This window comes from Echinops telfairi, unplaced genomic scaffold (genome assembly GCF_000313985.2).
Source record: "Echinops telfairi isolate 266 unplaced genomic scaffold, ASM31398v2 ScPeMD7_70;HRSCAF=299, whole genome shotgun sequence".
Classification (NCBI taxonomy): Eukaryota; Metazoa; Chordata; class Mammalia; order Afrosoricida; family Tenrecidae; genus Echinops; species Echinops telfairi.
This window is the reverse complement of record NW_022103968.1, coordinates 54,627,706-54,644,891: the sequence shown is the minus strand read 5'-3', so window position 1 is coordinate 54,644,891 and position 17,186 is coordinate 54,627,706. Positions and strand designations below refer to the sequence as shown.

General features: G+C 36.2%; 1 protein-coding gene across 1 annotated transcript in view; it reads right to left on the bottom strand.

Annotated features, from left to right (window-relative positions):
- Positions 1–2,899: 2,899 nt before the first annotated feature.
- REEP3 (receptor accessory protein 3) overlaps positions 2,900–17,186 on the bottom strand; it is a 57,250-nt gene continuing 42,963 nt past the window's right edge. The window contains exons 5-7 of the mRNA XM_004701122.3: positions 13,658–13,805; positions 7,461–7,603; positions 2,900–6,514 (exon numbers count right to left, since the gene is read on the bottom strand). Of these exons, the coding sequence (XP_004701179.1) occupies positions 6,458–6,514; positions 7,461–7,603; positions 13,658–13,805 (348 nt within the window). The 3' untranslated portion in view covers positions 2,900–6,457. The remainder of the gene's footprint in view (positions 6,515–7,460; positions 7,604–13,657; positions 13,806–17,186) is intronic.

Here is a 17,186-nt window from a genome sequence, read left to right as displayed (position 1 = left end):
TTTTTAAAAAATCAAATGATATACTACATTGGGCAAATATGCTGCACAAGGCCTCTTTAAAGTGTCAAAGAGCATGAACAGATGTCACTCTGAGAACTAAGGTGTGCCTGACTCACGCCTTAGTATTTTTCACTCATCTCATATGCACGTGAAAGCTGGACAATAGATAAGGTAGCAGAAGCATTGATGTACTTGAATGAGTGTTGGCAAAGAATGTTCAAGGCACCATAGACTGCCAGAAGAACAAAAAAACCTGTCTGAGAAGAAGTACAGCCAGAGGCTCCGTGGAAATGAGGATGCAAGATTCTCACATATTTTGTGTGTGCTATCAGGAGAGGTCAGTCCCTGAAAAAGGAGCTCTTGCTTGGTAAAGCAGAGGGTCACAAAAAAGGAGGAAGACACTCGATGAGATGGATTGAGCCAGTGGCTGCAACAATGGGCTCAAACATAATTAGAATTGTGAGGATTACACAAGACCAAGTAGTGTTTCGTTCTGTTGTGCATAGGAGGGTCACTATGAGTCAGAATCTACGTGTTGGTACCTAACAACATTAAAAGTGTGTTTCAAGACATTCTGCCTGAAATAAAAGTTATGGTTTTGGCTACTCCAGGTGAGAGATTATGTGACTTGAACTGGGGGAGGTTACAGGGAGGTGGGTTAAATACAGCACATATTTTGGAGAAAGTCTGTGGTGGAGCGAAATTTCTTAATATGGCTTTGCTATCCATGTCTCTGTAACTTCCATCCACTGACTGAGTGGGATTACACAACAAGCTGGATTGACACAGTGGCTGCAACACTGGCTCAGGCATAGGAATGAACTTAAGGATGGTGCACGAAGGATTGTGCATTGTTTCCTTCTGTGTGCATAGGATCGCTATGGGTCAGATCCAACTTAACAACATGCAAATAATATGTGTGTAACTCTAATAGAGGGGATTGGTCAGTTTTGTATAAGGATGGGCCGCTCAAATTAATAGGGAGAGAAATCCCAGGATCACTGAAGAAAAGTCACTAGTTCAGCCCGTTTTACATCTCTGTGTGACCTGCCAGCGGGAGACTGAGACCAGAGGAGGGCAGAACATGAGACAAGGAGACCCATGAGACAAAACAAAGGAGCAGCAAGGAGACTAGGACTGTAAGGCAGAGCCAGAGGCCAAGGGACCACCTGTCTGAGAAGCTGGGGACTGGAAAGGAACTTGGCTGTCAGCTGAGGAGAGGTGTTGACGTGGACCAGTGATTGTATCCTTAATGTTTTCTAATCATGGGTTGTGGTGACCTAATTGACTTCCCTAATAAACCCCTCCTTAATTGAGAGTTTTATCTGAGAGTTCTGTATGGCCATTGCAACAAAATCAGCAGAAAAGTAGAGTGTCCTCGGAGGAACAGTTGGTGTGAGAATAGGATAAAAGAGGATAATGGAGAGATGCCTGATCTCTGTCTTGTGGCAACAGGAAAGCCAGAGGAGGTTGGACATGGCCACCTCCATGCTGTTTACTACAGAGTCAGAACGTGTAACTAATATATTGGACTTAAGAAATACTGGAAAGAGAAAAACCAGGTTTAGGAAAGAAACAAAACAAAACTGTTCTGAAAAGATATACCAAATAAATTATTGAGTAACTTAGAAGAAATTCAAATATAAATAATACTCAAATACTGTGAATACTGATTTGGTAATGATGAACCCGTATTTTTAAAAGCAAGAAGTATTTCAGTTAAATTAGTTGCTATACTATCTTACTTGGATGTATTATGCAGAAATATATGGTATGCTGTACAGAGCAGACAGTCAAATTAATATTTTTAAAGAAAAATATTAGACTTTTATGTTAATTTGATTTGCACCCAATGCCAAAATATTACACCTTCCTTTTTCTTTCCCCTTCCCTCTCCTATTACTCTTAATCTGGAACTGCCAGGTAAACGAAGCGTGAGTAGGGCGGGTGTTCTGCTTTTGCTGAGCACAGGCCTTTTAGGAACCTACACTTGTAGGCAATTAATCTCGTGCTTTAAAAATTCAGTTCGAAGCATTATCTTTTAAAAAGCAATTTAAAAAACATTACCATAGCCAGACCATAAGGAGAGTGTTTCAAGGCTAGACTATTGATGGGTAGGTAAGAGAGGGCGGAATGTTTTCCAGGGAACAATGAATCAGTCTCTGACATGATTTTTGTTCCATGAATCTGTCTCAAGAACAGTGAACCACTTAAAGGGGGTAAAGCATTGAATAAAACACTGCAGTTCATAGATTCATTGTGAACTCTTGAGTTTTTATTCAAATCTTTACCCTTTTTGGATTACCACAAGAATGTTTCATAATAAAAATTTTTAAAATACTGATATGAAAATACTTTAGCACCCATCATATATTATAATGAAGAAATACAAAGAAACTTTTATAAAGATAGGATTTCTCTCCAAAGCTTAATATCAGGTAGACAAACATCTAACTTTAAAACAGCTAAAAGTCTATGACGTTTCCAGGACAGGTAAATATGAAGTTTTTGTTATATTTTATGCCAAAGACAGTCATGCAAATAGATGGACAGGGTATCTGTGCTTACTATTCTTCCCATTTTCCTTTCTAATCTTTAAATTTACCAATTCAATATTTTTTTGGAATCCTATGATAAGCATCCAGACAGAACCGTATATACTCGAGTAGAAGCCGACCTGAATATCAGCCGAGACACCTAATTTTACAAGCTGCATAAAAAGTGTGCTGAAAAATTCAGCTTATACATAAGTACATACGGTATATGGTTTTTATACATTGCTCTATAATCTTGCATATATTACCCTCTAGCAAATCAAGACATACTCAGTAATAAATATTGATTCATGAATCCCAACATAAGTACTCTGACATAAGAAAAAAGAAAACAAAACAACTTGTCACTAATAAAATGAGTTTATTTCCATAACAAAGAAGTCAAAATACCATACTTATAAAATTCCCCACTTTCTGGTTTTAAAGATAGCCTTTACAAATGGCTTAACAACTTGTAAAACTGTATTCTCTTAACTATTACAGTAAACAGACTTCAAAAGTGTTAGAAGAGAAAATGTTAAGTAATAGTGTTTAAAAAAGAGTTAATATTCATTAAATCTGAAAGGTACTACCACAAAATTAAATCTAAAAACACTTAGGAAAAAAACCTGTATTTTCTTTTCAGAAAGTTTAATCTTAAGTGTGATGTGAAGTAACTGTATCTCATAATAACAATGAACGTCTCAATATTTACCTAATTGCTTTGCAATGAATTGAATGACACCAGAGAAAACACAGGAACTTACATAAAAATATGTAACTCCTTAATTTTCCTGATAAAAGATAACAAAAATGAAAATTTAGTAAATTCCAATTAAAATATCAATTACTGATATTTATCCTAAGAGTACTGTATATTTTTAAACATAAAAGTTCAAGCATTTTCCAAAAGCATAAACTTTGATACTTCAGAAAACAATAAGAAAAACATGTTTTATCTAATCCAAGTAAAACAGAAATTTGGAATATTTACATTTTTTATAATACTGTAGAAATCTTTGGTGGTGATATATGGATTAAACTCCCTGAACACACCTTAATAATTTTGTTCTACCAATCAGCTTAATCAAGTATTTATAATGAATAATATCGGCACTATTTCCTGCCCAAATCCACATATATAGTGAAGCGTTTGCAGGGGACTTTACACAGGACTTAGGTGGGTGTTCATAATTACATAGCATTAAGACTAATTTCTGGCCTCTTTATTCTAGGATAAATATGATAAAGAATATCCATTCTTACTTTGAAACAAACTCTGTTAATAGCTAATATTAATGAATATGTTGAATGAGTATATAATAAAATAAAACACCTGCTGTAGATTCTGAATACATTAACTGGCTACCCAATAGTGACATAACTAGGCTTGTGGATCTGATGCTCATGAAAGAAGGGTGGTGGGGGAAGCAAGGCACGATGGCTCTAGAGATGTTACCTCTTTCAAAACCTGAAAACTGAGCAGAGAAAGCTAATGAGCTGCCTTACTTTAGAAGAATATAAAGTGTATGTGTTTATTATACAAAGTACAGAGGAAACAATATGCCAAAACAAACATATGGAGAAAACTAAAATTTAAGCAATGTAAAAGGAGGAGGAAGAGGAAATGGCAGACAAACAAACTGACACCCAATGTGGATATGGATGTCACAGTAGAAATATCGAGACTATTCAACAGGACTTTTGCTACCGCCTCCTGACTGGTGTTATGTTTGATTGACTATTTTGATTCTTAAAAGATAGAGGGATAATGGAAAATAGTATTTATGAGTTTGCTATAATTAAAGGTTTGGTACTGAGATTAGACTTGAAAAAGACATAGGTAAACAAGCTCCCAGATATAAACGTTTTTGACGCAGTCACTCTCATGGCCTCATCAGGCAATGTGGGAAGACACGATTTTGGTTTTTTGGTCAAAAACACAGCATGCTCACATGTACATTAAGGAGGCTAAAACCAGTTGTCATAAGTAGACCCTGGCTCAGGGTGACCCTCTGTGTGTCAGGGCACAGTGGCACTCATAGGGTTTAAGGTGGCTGAAGTTTTGGAAGTAGATCCCCAGGTCTTCATTCTGACGTTAACTCAAACTTCCAGATTTTTGGTTAGCAGCTAAGCGTGTTAGCTGTTGGCACCACCTTGGGAGTTCTATTGTAAAGACCAGATATAGATAATATAAACAAAACCTTTTTACAAGAGTTTATAATGAGAATTTATAAGAATTTTGAATAGAAATTGAAGTACCCCTCACCCCCCATCCTTCAGAAGCAAAGAAGCTGAAAAATTAGTCATGGTAAAGAAGATGAAGATATTCGTAGAGTTAAACTTTAGAGGAAAAGAAGCTTAGTTCATTTTAGTTAGTGTTATATATTAAGAATGAGCTAACCTAGAAAACAGTTTAAAGCTAGTACCAAGAGGCAATCTATGAATTGTGCTAAATAAAACAAATGGTTGCTGGGAGTGGATTCTATACTAAAGTACTTCTGAGTAAATATCCTCTTCTCAGTCAAAACTCTGAAGAGGTCCTGAATATACATTACCAGCTGGCTTCATCGCTTGAAAGGCAGAAAGAGGTAAGATCCTACAAATCTTTCTAATTTTTTCTCCTTTTAGACAAATAAGTGGAATACTTAAGTATGACTATTGATCACTATAACCCTCACCAAAAATAAGTTGACTATGGTTCATAATGCATAGTTATCAATGTAACCTAAGAGTCTCAAAGTTCAATAATGTAAAATCCCTCAGATTAGAAATTAATATTGTTCTAACCCTTTCTAAATACGCATTTTGCATTACATTGCTCTTTAGGAGACTGTCTCAGCTAAGAGAAAAGCGATTCAAATAATTCTAATCAATGTCAGATTTATAAGCCAGTAGCATATCTAAACACCAAGCTTGTAAAGTAGATTGATTGGCTGTTGGTTAATTTTAAGAGTTACAGAGACCTTGCATGCTCGAATGGTCTCTGCTATTGGACAAGCCAGCATTTTATAAAAGCTGAAAATGTCACTAATGTTAACAAAAATATGTTCAATTCCACTACAATGTACAGCTAAATAAGGGAAATTTATTAATGTTTAAAATAATTTCTTATTTGTAAAGAAGGTAATTAAACAGTTAAAACCGAACAATTAGCTATTTTTCGTATTGCTAAAATGAAACATTTAACAAATGAAATCCACGAGAAAAGAGATGATGAAATTCAAGGCATAAATGTGACACGTCAGACTATGATAAACAATAAGACAGTGTCAGTAAAGTTTAAAATAAATGTACAGCCATGATGTAAGTAAACAATTTTCAAGTGCGCAAAACTATTCATGGATAAAAGTGCTATGTGGATACCTGGTTTTGAAGTATTTGTTTAAAAACTTTCCCATGATGGTACAAAAACTTGAAAGCATTATCAAGGTAAAAATTTTAAAGAATATATAAAACGTGCTTTATCATCTTACATTATGCCCTTGTTATATAACTGATAGGTCAGAGGTCTGTTTTAATTATTATCTGCAGGTCATGTATTCAACATAAATAGAGGTAAACAATACAATACCATGAAGGTGATATACCCTGAACCACAAAAACACTCTTTTCAAGTATACTGTGGGTTTATTTTTCATCTTATATCCAAGGCACTTAATATTGTTGGGGATTTTAAATAGACAACATGGATTTTAATAATTTTGGTATATGTATTAATAAACTTTACATAACTATCTTTAGTAGTCAAGATTGGGAAGTATCTGGTAAAGAAATAAAAATGATTTAAATTGATGAAATAAACCCTATCACCAGCACAACTTAAAGTATTATCTTAACGTGTAAATGTTGAATATATAATGTTTAAAATTGAAGTCAATGCATTAGCATAATTTTTCTTGTAGTTCTTGGGGTGCAGGTGGCTAAAAATACACTTGTGGTCGTTTCTTCACTTTATATTTCAGTGATCCATACCGCACCTGAAGAGAAAACATATAATGATGTGAATTACATGGGATGTGATAATTTATAATTATAGTAATGATTTTTTAGCTTTTCTGAAATAAAGAATCAATTATTCCTTTATGATCTTTTTTGGTTTTCCCTTTATGATCTTTTAAAAACTATGTTTATGGGATCAATGTGACAACTGCATCTCAGGAGATTAGACAGGCCTCTTAGGGGACAGTGAGTCTGTGTTAATGAAGGAGGGCCAATTTAAAAAGAGAGTGAGAATGGTTGTACAACTCGGAGTAGAGTACAGCTTACTGACCTGTACATGTAGAAACAGTTCAATTGAGGTAGTCAGCATATATTCCCAACAAGAACAACAAATTTAATTATCTTTTCGATGTATACTCGGAAGACAGTACTGTTTATATATCCATAAAAATGTAGTTGGTAACATGTGAGCTAAATTGCAGATTATGACTTTATTATTATGTCTAATAAGTAAAAACATTAAGTTTTATAGCTTGTGCTTTGCTTAGTGCATGACAATGGATACTGAACATAATCATCCATGGTCACTGAAATCCTACACTGTGTTCAGGGAATAAAGATGAGATACACTGTTTTGGATAGACCTTTACAATTTAATCCTCATGAAATGGTAGTTCAAAGCAAAACTATTCAATTAACTTTGCCAGGTGCTGTCCCTGCTTAGAGTGGGGGTTGGCACTGGGTACTCATGATAACCATACTATTTGCTCAGTATCATGTTCACTCATTTTTGACGGCTAGGGAATTTACAATTTTCAAAATTTCCATTGATCCTGAAACATCTGATCGGATCAAAGAGTCTTAAATATAACTGCTTTTCTACCACTCCAATCTGTCATTTCTGGATCATTAACGTCCACCACAGGGCAGCAGGGGAACCCCTTACTATTCATTGTCAGGAAAACAACGCTCTGCTCCACTAACCTCTTTACGGCCTTTGATAGTTTTCACGGATTTCATGCTTTGCGATCTCCGAAGTCCTTTGTGTGTTAACATCTCGTCATCTGAGTACGGCCCCGTCTCTTCATCTGTTTTCTCATCCCCATCCTTCAGTGGAATTGCATACCCTAAATCAGTTAAAACGGCATGTTTTGGTGACGGGATACCAGGCAACGTTCGTGGCTCTGCAGCCTTTCTGCCGCAGTTCCTTGCATGGTTCGCATTTACCAGGCAATTCCTCTTTTCCCATGTCGGTGTGTTCCCTGCCCTTCAGGATTAATCATTCACTGTTCTACATAACACTCATAACTTCATTTCCTTTGCAAATTTGTCCCTGACCATTCTTATTTTTATTATGCATATTTCGGAATCCTTAAAAAATTAATTTTGAGTACATAAAACATTCGTCTAGTTCAAAACTCAAAGAATGTAGATACACAGTAAAGTCTCTTCCCATGCCCTCTACTTTTTATGAATTGTACACACTCTCAATAAAAGATGGTTTTTCCTAAGCACTTGCGTAATTTAATCTGTTATTTGCTCCTATAGTTTAAATTATGAATTGAGGTCCCATTTCCTCTGTGTATCATATTTTTGGTCAAGATCAGGAATGGTAGATGTTAAGCAAACCTCACAAAACAAAACCAGTCACCATGCCGTCAATTCCGATTCGTGGAGATCCTGTGTGTGTTAGACTTGAAATGCACTGGACCCTTTTAGAAGTACAGCTCTTGGGCTTTTTTTCTAAGCAATCCCTGTATAAATTCAGTAGCCCAGTGCTTAACCATTTACAGCACCAGGGACTAAACAAGATCCAAAGGAGCTAAAAACTTGGGGAAGTTATTGCTACTGGAAGGTCTTTGTATGATCTGGACACATGGAGCTAGTCTAAAAACCTAAAGGTTGATAAATTAAAACTACCTAGCAATTCTGATGGAGAAATATCTGGCAGTTTTCATCTTTTAAGATTACAGCCAGGAAAATCCTATGGAGTAACACATGACCATTGGTTAGAATTGACTGGACAGTAAAGCAGGGGGAAGAGTTCACTTGGGGGAGATGATGGAGTTGTTGCAGCTGTTGAGATAAAGCCCAGCCAGACAGCCTACATAATTAGACACTGCAGACGATGACAGATGTTAGTCAAAGAGACTACCCAGCATCAGGAAGGTCTTTAAGAGATCATGTGTGTGTGCTAACAAAGATGTAAACATTCACGTTATCAGGTTGGTTACTGCCAGGAAGTCAGGCAGCAAGATTTTGGGAACCAGGGAAAAGAACTCTCTATATCAGAAACAGTTGTTCTCTAAATTTGGTACAGTATCAGAGTCACCTGGAGAACTTGTTACTGCACAGCTTGCTGGGCCCCACCCAAGGCTTCTAATTCAGTGGGCCTGGGAGACCTGGTGGTGCTGTTGGGTAAGAAGTGGACTGCTAATCCCCGGGTTGGCAGTAGAAAGCTGCCAGCCGCTCTGAGGGAGAAGGAGAGGCTGTCTGCTTCTGCAAGAACTTACAGAATTATAAGAAGTATAAGGTGACTGTGAGTGAAAATCAACTTGATGGTTTGGGTTGGGGGCGCTGAGAATTTGCATTTCTAACAAGTTCTTAGGTTACTGGTCTGGGGCCTACACTTTAAGGAGAGAACAAGCCAAGTACCCAAGATTATGGTAACTAGAATACTAGGTAGATGATAAAGGTAGGGAGTCAGGTAACAAAGCTGTTAAGTTTCAAATTTTCCTTTAATAAAGATAAAGGAACTTAACTAGTAAATCTACAGGTACAGAACAAGGAGAAGTATTTCCAGGCTCAAAAGAAAACAGGGATGGAATGCTTGCATATCAAGAAAAATATACTCAGTTAATGTTTGTTAGTTTGTTCCCTTAAGGCAAAGATACTTTGAGACCCACTAATCAAACCATGAAGATTGGTTAATAAGCTTCTTACTCTCATAATGACATAAACACTTTCATTGTACATTGGGAAGGTTTAATTTTATGCTGCCAAATTTCTAGGGTAGGAATTAAGAAGGATTAGTGAACAGAATTGGTATGCTATTATTTTAAGCCAATACGTATTCTTGTTCTAGCACTTTGGTTTCCTGCAAGTAGTCTAAAGCAATGCAGCCTAGGTAGAAGAGAGCATGTGCAGACTCCTGGGGCCAGACGAATCATTGCTCCTGTGAGGAACTAAAAGGAGTCCAATGTAGCTAGGAGAAAGATAGGTGACAGGAAAATGTTCCTGGTGCAATATTAAGTGGGAAAAAATATATAGAGACAAACAAAAAACATAAAGATGAAACTACACTGGTTCCTCATTTATCAACATGGTTAGGTTCCCAAAACTAGCCTGTTATGTGAAAATCAGTGCTAGGCAAAATTGGACTATATAATTTCCACATTACATCATTAAATAACTGCTAAACCCCTGAGAACCACTTACACTATTCCCCATCTCAATTTTATAAAACAGGTAAAATACAGAATGAAGAATCAAGGACTGAATCAGGAAGGAAGCAACGTGATTTAAAAAAAAAAGGTCTTTAAGACCACCAATGAAGCATAAGATGATATACAGTTTAACACAAACGCCTTTGCTGTTATGTGCCCTTGAATCCATTCTGGCTTATAGAAACCCTTTATGGGAAGAGTAGAATTCCAGCAATGTTTTCTTGTCTATAATCTTCATGGAAACCCCCTGATGGTGTTTTAGTTGATGTGCAGGAGTTAAGTGCTTGGTTGGTAACTGAAAGGGTGGTGGTTCAACCTTACCAGTCATTCTGTGGGAGAAAGGTGTAGCACTCTACTTATGCCTTGGAAAATTTACAAATAGGACAGTTCTATTCTGTCCAGTACGGCTGCTACTATGAATGAGAATTGACTTGATGACATTTCTTTGGTGGGAGGGTAATCTTCATCGGAGACTGCTAGGTCATTTTACTCATAGAGCAGCTCGTGGGTTGAACCACTGAACTTCCAGTTAGCCATTGAAGACTTAACTATTTTACTACTAAGGTTCCTTTCAAAAACCACAATCCTTGCCATTTTAATTGCCTCCATTTTCACAACTAGGGATTTGAATTTCATTCAAAAGTTGTTTCTGACCCCCTTGGCACTGGGTTGATTCTGACTCATAGACTCCATAGGACAGAGTAGAACGGATGCAGAGCATCTCCCAGACTGTAATCTTAATAGAAGCAAACTGCTCCAGCTTTGCCTCCTGGGAAGATACAGATGAGTGTGAAGCCCCAACCTTTTGGTTAGCAGGCAAGTGTTACACCCACTGCACCACCAAGGATGTTCAAAATTTGTGTACACGACATTTTAGTCTTTCCCTTTTTCCTAATTTCAGTGAAAAAAGTCTTATTAGCTTTTTAAGTACAGTTTCAGCGAAGTGGTGAATTGATTCCACGCATATTTTTTAAAATGCTACTATGTGTGAGTTAGCATGTAAAATTATAGGGTACAACGATGAGAAAGACATTTATATTTTTCTACACTTAAGTACCTTAAAATCCAACAGGGAAAACAGACTCACTGGGCAGTTAGTATAGTACTATGAGAACGGTTATAAATAGAAGGTTAAGGTCAACACTTCATGTGAGCACACACTTAAGAGAATTACTCAGCTGGCGGCATTGCACGTCTGTGCACATGTAGGCTGTGAGAAAAGACTTCTTGTAGGGAGTGGTGGCCAAGCCTAAATCCTGAATGGCCTCAATTCTATTTAGCTAGCACATGATGGAGTGAGAGAACAAGGCTAGAGAGATAATAGGCCAGGCTGCAGAGGTGAACTAATTCAGAAAACACGGAAGCATTGCTAATGTGAGGCATTTTAAGTAGAAGGGTGACACAATTCGATTTGGGTTTGTAAAACAGTCTTCTGGGTGCATTTCAGAGACTAGATCGGAGGTGAATGAAACTGAAAACCGGGAAGCTAAGTGAGGCGGCTACTGCAGTATGGAGGAAAGAAAAGCTGGACAAAGAAAGTGGCCACATTTAGGATCTTTAAGGAGGTAAAATTAGTGAATATAACTCAGAAACTTACTAACCAAATCCTGCATCAAAAAAGATACTATAGTCAAGTCAAATTCTTCACTGAGATATGCATTTTTTTATTCAACTTAAAAATTCAAAAGTACTAATTATCTTTCAAGATGAAGAGCATTGTGGTTTCTATCTCTGACTTTGAGAAACAGGTTATAACAAAATAAATAAATAAACCACTAAAAATCCCTCTACTCAGAACTAATGACTGTTAATTATCTTAGTAACACACTTCTCTTCTGTGTGTATGCCTTTCAAAAATAGATTTACATATATTAATCCATGTAGTCGTCTGCTTATTGTGCCTCTACAGTAGAGGATCCTATCACACAAATTACTTTATTATTCCTTTCCCTACAATATGGATGTATTTTCATCTCAATAAGTATAGTTCAATATTACCATTTTTTGATGGTGAAATAAACCAACATTTTACTTAGATAATTTATCTTGGGCATTTAATTGGTTCCAAGATTTTGCCAGTATGCACAAGGAGGTGGATGTTCTCATACATCAATTCCCAGACATTTTTCTGATTACTTCCTTATGACATATTCCTAGAAGTATTCTTGCTGACTTAAAAGGGGCACATTTTTATAAATATTGCCCAGCTGCCAGCCAAAGAATTATTCCATTTAAAACTCTCATAAAATGCATGCAAGTATGTTTGTTTCCCAAGATGCTTGGTATGGTGGTTTTAAAACATGTCCACAAATTCTATGACATTCTTCTCCCATTTCTTTAAACCAAAGTGAATATACCTAATTGTTAACTGCATATTAACAAAATGCTTATATCAGGAACAGATTTTACATTATTCATGTATTAAGACTGATGTTTCAAAGTTATTCCCACTTAAAGATTCACTATGTAATAACCAATTCTTAATTACTACTTCTTAGATAACAATGACCAACTTTGTCAATTAAAATGAAAATTTCTTTATAGGAAAGGACTTATTTATATTTCAAAGTAGATTTAACTATAAAGAATGGCTCTCAAATGATGGCGTGATATATAACTCAATTAAAAAATAATTAGAAAATAAACAAAAGAATGCTTCTCGATCACTTTGTAAAGAAAACATCTACTTAAAAAATATTTTAAAAAATGGTTAAGTAGACCTGTATTTTATGGGCATAACCATTAATAATAAATATTTGTAAGATCTTCATTGTTAATTGTAAATCTTGAATTAAAACCTTTTTTTAGAATAACATGACAAGGAATTATGTCCTTTGTTTATGTACATGTTTCTTTTTTTATGTATATGTTCCTAAAGTCATAATAACAGACTAAAATTTTAGAACATATAAATTATCACAAGTTCATAAGTTATATAAGAATATACCAACAAGTTAGCTCTTGAACTAGAGTATGTAATTTCAACACATTTACCACCTGAGTAATCCTATTTTCAATCTGAGTCATCTTTGTGATCTTCTTAAAATTCTTTATCTTCTGAGTCAGTATCTTTATTTGTTCGTGGCATTTATGGTAGAGAGTGTTTAAATATATAATGCCTTGGATGTCACAACACCATATGAATAGCAAGAGTATGGATCATGGGTCAGAACTCGTATTGGGTGGGGTTGGGGAGTGATGATAACCACCCTCACAGCTTCTAAAAGTTCAATGCAACACAAGAGGTTACTGCTACTCTCTTAGCTAGAATATTTCCCAGGTTGACAAAAGATAAATACAAACCTTATTTAAAGGAAATTTAGCAAAAGACAACTACTGTTAAATGTGAAATAGTACATACAGAACTAAATTAATATAGTTAGCATGTGGTATTTTAGTGCTCATCTTGACCAATTAGCACAATTATTTGTTAAATGATGTATTAGTAGTTCAGTGGTAGAATTTCCCATGCAGGAGGCCGAGGTTCATTCCCACCAAGCTCAGCCCACATGGGCCAAGTGGAAGACTACAGGTTGAAGTGATGCTATTAGGTTTCAGCAGAGTTTCTAGGATAACAGACTAGGGAAAAGGGCCTGGCAGTTCATTTCTGTAACTCAGCCAATTAAAAATCTATGGATAACAGTGTACTGATCCTGCTGTACATGGGGCCACCGGGAGCTGGGGAACAACTTGAAGAGAGCTAATAAAACCAAATATTGGGACAAACAAGCATACCTGCTGATTCGCTGGATGCTGGCTTACTTCTCTTTTTTGTTTCTGGTAGAGTTTGGTATGGTCTTTGTCCCACAGGCTCATCACCTTGAATAGCTGTTAAGTCATGCATACTGAAGCTTCGTAACCGCTCCGTTATTGCTCCTTGACTCTGTTTAAGAGAGCAGGGACGGATTCAAGGGGGGTCGGGTGGGGGGAAGGATACTTTAAAATATTTAACATGCTTATCTTTAACTTTAGCCCAACATTTTATTGTGGCCTTTTTCAGTTATCAAACTTTCTGAAAATAGAACTGTACAGTGAGTACCCATCTATTATTTACACTTTTCTGTAATTGCTTTAGCACATATTTGCCATCTATCCACCTATCAGTCTGTCTTATAGTTTAGACACTTCCAAAGTAAGTTCTAAGCATCAGTAGGTTTTACCCCTCAACATTTTAGCAGTACCGTTAAATTTAAAATGCAAAACACACGAGGAGCTTATCCTTAGTGTAAACAGCACCCACAATTCTTTCTTTTAAACCCTAGCACATTAGGGTTTCAATTTATGCTTTGGAAGAATCATTTAATGCAAAAACAGATACTGTTTTAAAACCAATCCAAGTTAGGAGTGGTAATCGTTCTACTTACAACAAAGGAAAAACTGACAAGCCAAAGAATCTTGGATATAAAATGATATTCTGTTAATGAATTTCTTATCTGGCAAGGCACAATTACTACTATATAACTGGACATTAGACCATTTTAACAGTAATGTAGCCACTTGCCACATGAGGCTATTTAAATTCTCATTTATTAAAAATAACCAATTCAATACAAATGAAGATGTTATTATATTTTATTACATTATATACATATATACTGGCTACTTTACTGGGTAAGGCAGAATAGGGCATTTCCATTATTGCAGAAAGTTCAGTGATTGTGATCATTACTCAGCTCTGGGAGGTACATTTGTGAACTTTTTCAGACATAACTATATTCTCCTCTGAATTTAAAGCTTTTAAAGAGAGAAAAAAAATCACTTCTAAATTTGCCTACTTTGAAAATTTACATAGCATATAGATGACTCATTTTTTATTTATAACTAGATTAAAATATTCTTCTAAAGGTTTTTACACTTTACTTATTATTTCTCCTTTTGAAACATGTGAATTTATCATTGCCTCTAGTTTCGTTACCGTAGAAACTTGACTATAATTGTTCATTTCTAAGTTTCAACACCTAAGACGACATTTAAAAAAGGGCATTTTATACTTCAGAAAGAGGTCTTGGTTCAGTTGCTGAGGATTAGGAATGTCACATTGTGTCAAAGGTAAATGCCATACTTCACTTGGATACAAGATGATATCCTGTTAATATATTATTAGATTTCTGCTGCTCTCAAAGCCAGTTCTGACTCACAGCAAACCCATGCGTGTCAGAGAAAACTGTACTCCATAGGGTTTTCACTGGTTAAGTGTTTTCAAAAGTAGAAGTACTAGGCCTTTTCCCCCAAGGTGCTTCTGGGTGGATTTGAACCACCAACCCTTTGGTTCATAGCCCGGCACAAATGATTTGGTACCTTAAATATTAAAAGGTCTGTATTCTCAGTAAATATCATACCTCTTCGTGGCATCATTTAACCTATTAGTTTGGCATGATTTAACTTACTAAAGAAACAAATGGCTTTGAGATTTCAGAGCCAGACTACAAAGACCAACTCTTATCTCAAGTACATGCCTGGTTTTCTTAGAAATGGCATTTTCTTTGCCCCACCTTCATACTCCTGTGCCCTCAGAAATTCTTGGTGTTTTCCAACTGCCACACAGTAAAAAGATGCTCCTGATACCCTGCACTCATCAGACACAATGCTGCAGGTTCACGGTAACTACAGTCACAAACAAACTCACACATACTTGCTAGCTTTATTGTCACTCTCTGGTAAGGTTGCTCACTGCAAAGTCAAGTGGTTCAAACCCACCAGCTGCTCCTCAAGAGGAAGATGAGGCTATCTGCTCCCATAAAGATATACAACCTTAAAAGTCCTTTATAGGGTCACTGTGAGGCAGAATAAACCCTGTGGCTTTTTGTACATATATATTTTGTCGCTAGAGCAAGATTTTAAGAAACTATTTCCCCTGCACCTGCTATGGTACTGAGATTGAGCATGTATTAAATAAACTATTTTTAATGCCTCTTCTTTTTCATTACCCTAGCCTGCTAGAGAGTTGATTATACCACATGGATCCAAGTATTATTTTCTGGACTTCAAGAAGGCCAGGCACTAAAGAGAAAAGCAGAAAGGGAGTGGGTAACCTCTTTGAGGTCCCCAAACTACACATCATCATCTTGAGAAACCATTTCCACTGTATTTTTTATGTGCCCTTAATAGAATATAGGAAAAGAGAATTAAAGCAGTATTGTAAACCTTACTATCTAATGTGGCCACTTTAACGGAAAATGTATTGATAAAACAGTCATATTGGAGACAGATCTATTTCATCTGGATTGTAAATCTTCTTGAGCATAACTAATGGACAGAAATATCATTAATAAGGGAATTACGTTTGCTGTACAATGTTCAAGGATCCCTGGTGGTATACTGGGTTAATTTGCTGTGCTGCTAACTATAAGGTCAGTGGTTCAGATCCACCAGATGCTCTGTGGGAGAAAGATGAACCTCATTTGCTTCCGTAAAGATTGACAGTCTCAGGAACCCCAAGGAGAATTTCTACTCTGTCCTACAGGGGTCATATCAGTTGGAATGGATTCATGGCATTGGGTTGGGTTGGATGGTGTACAATGTTTGAGGACCCCAGGCAGAGCAGTTAAGCACTCAGCTGCTAACAGAAAGATTGGAGGTTCAAACCCAGCAGCTACTCTAGGGAGAAAGCGGTAGCAGCATGTTCCTGTAAATATTACAACCTAGGAAACCCAATGGGGCAGTTCTATTATGTTCTATAGAGTAGCTACATAGACTTGATGGCAACGGGGTATTTTTTGTTTTTGCTGTTTTAATAGAGTATTAACTGGGAGAAAAATCTCTCTACCTCAGACATATTATAGTGCAATTAGTTTACAAAGATTAAGTAGACATGGAAAATTACCTGTAAATGAAAACAGTTAATATTTTGGTAGATTAGATAGGATGCATTTTTCAATAATGTTTTAAGATTATAAAATTAGTCATAGATAGTAAAGTTTTAACATAATGGATTATAAGTATTTCTGATCCATTTCCCACTCATGTTTCTAGTATTGAATTATTTACTCCCATTATGAAAAGAAAAACGATTTCTCTACTTTGAAGGCACAAATAAGGAATCACTGTAACCTGTCGATAACAGCACAAAAACTGTACTGACGTCTCATTTAAATCAATACTGCCTTATCTGCTTTATCCTCTTAGTTGATACAGTGTTAAATCATCAGGATAAGGAAAATGAGAAAAGGCATTTTATTCTGTGCAATCTTAGTCAGTAAGGAGGTGGTTGACATCCACAAAGTAATCAGATAGAATTACAGTGAACCCTCACCACTTCGCGCTT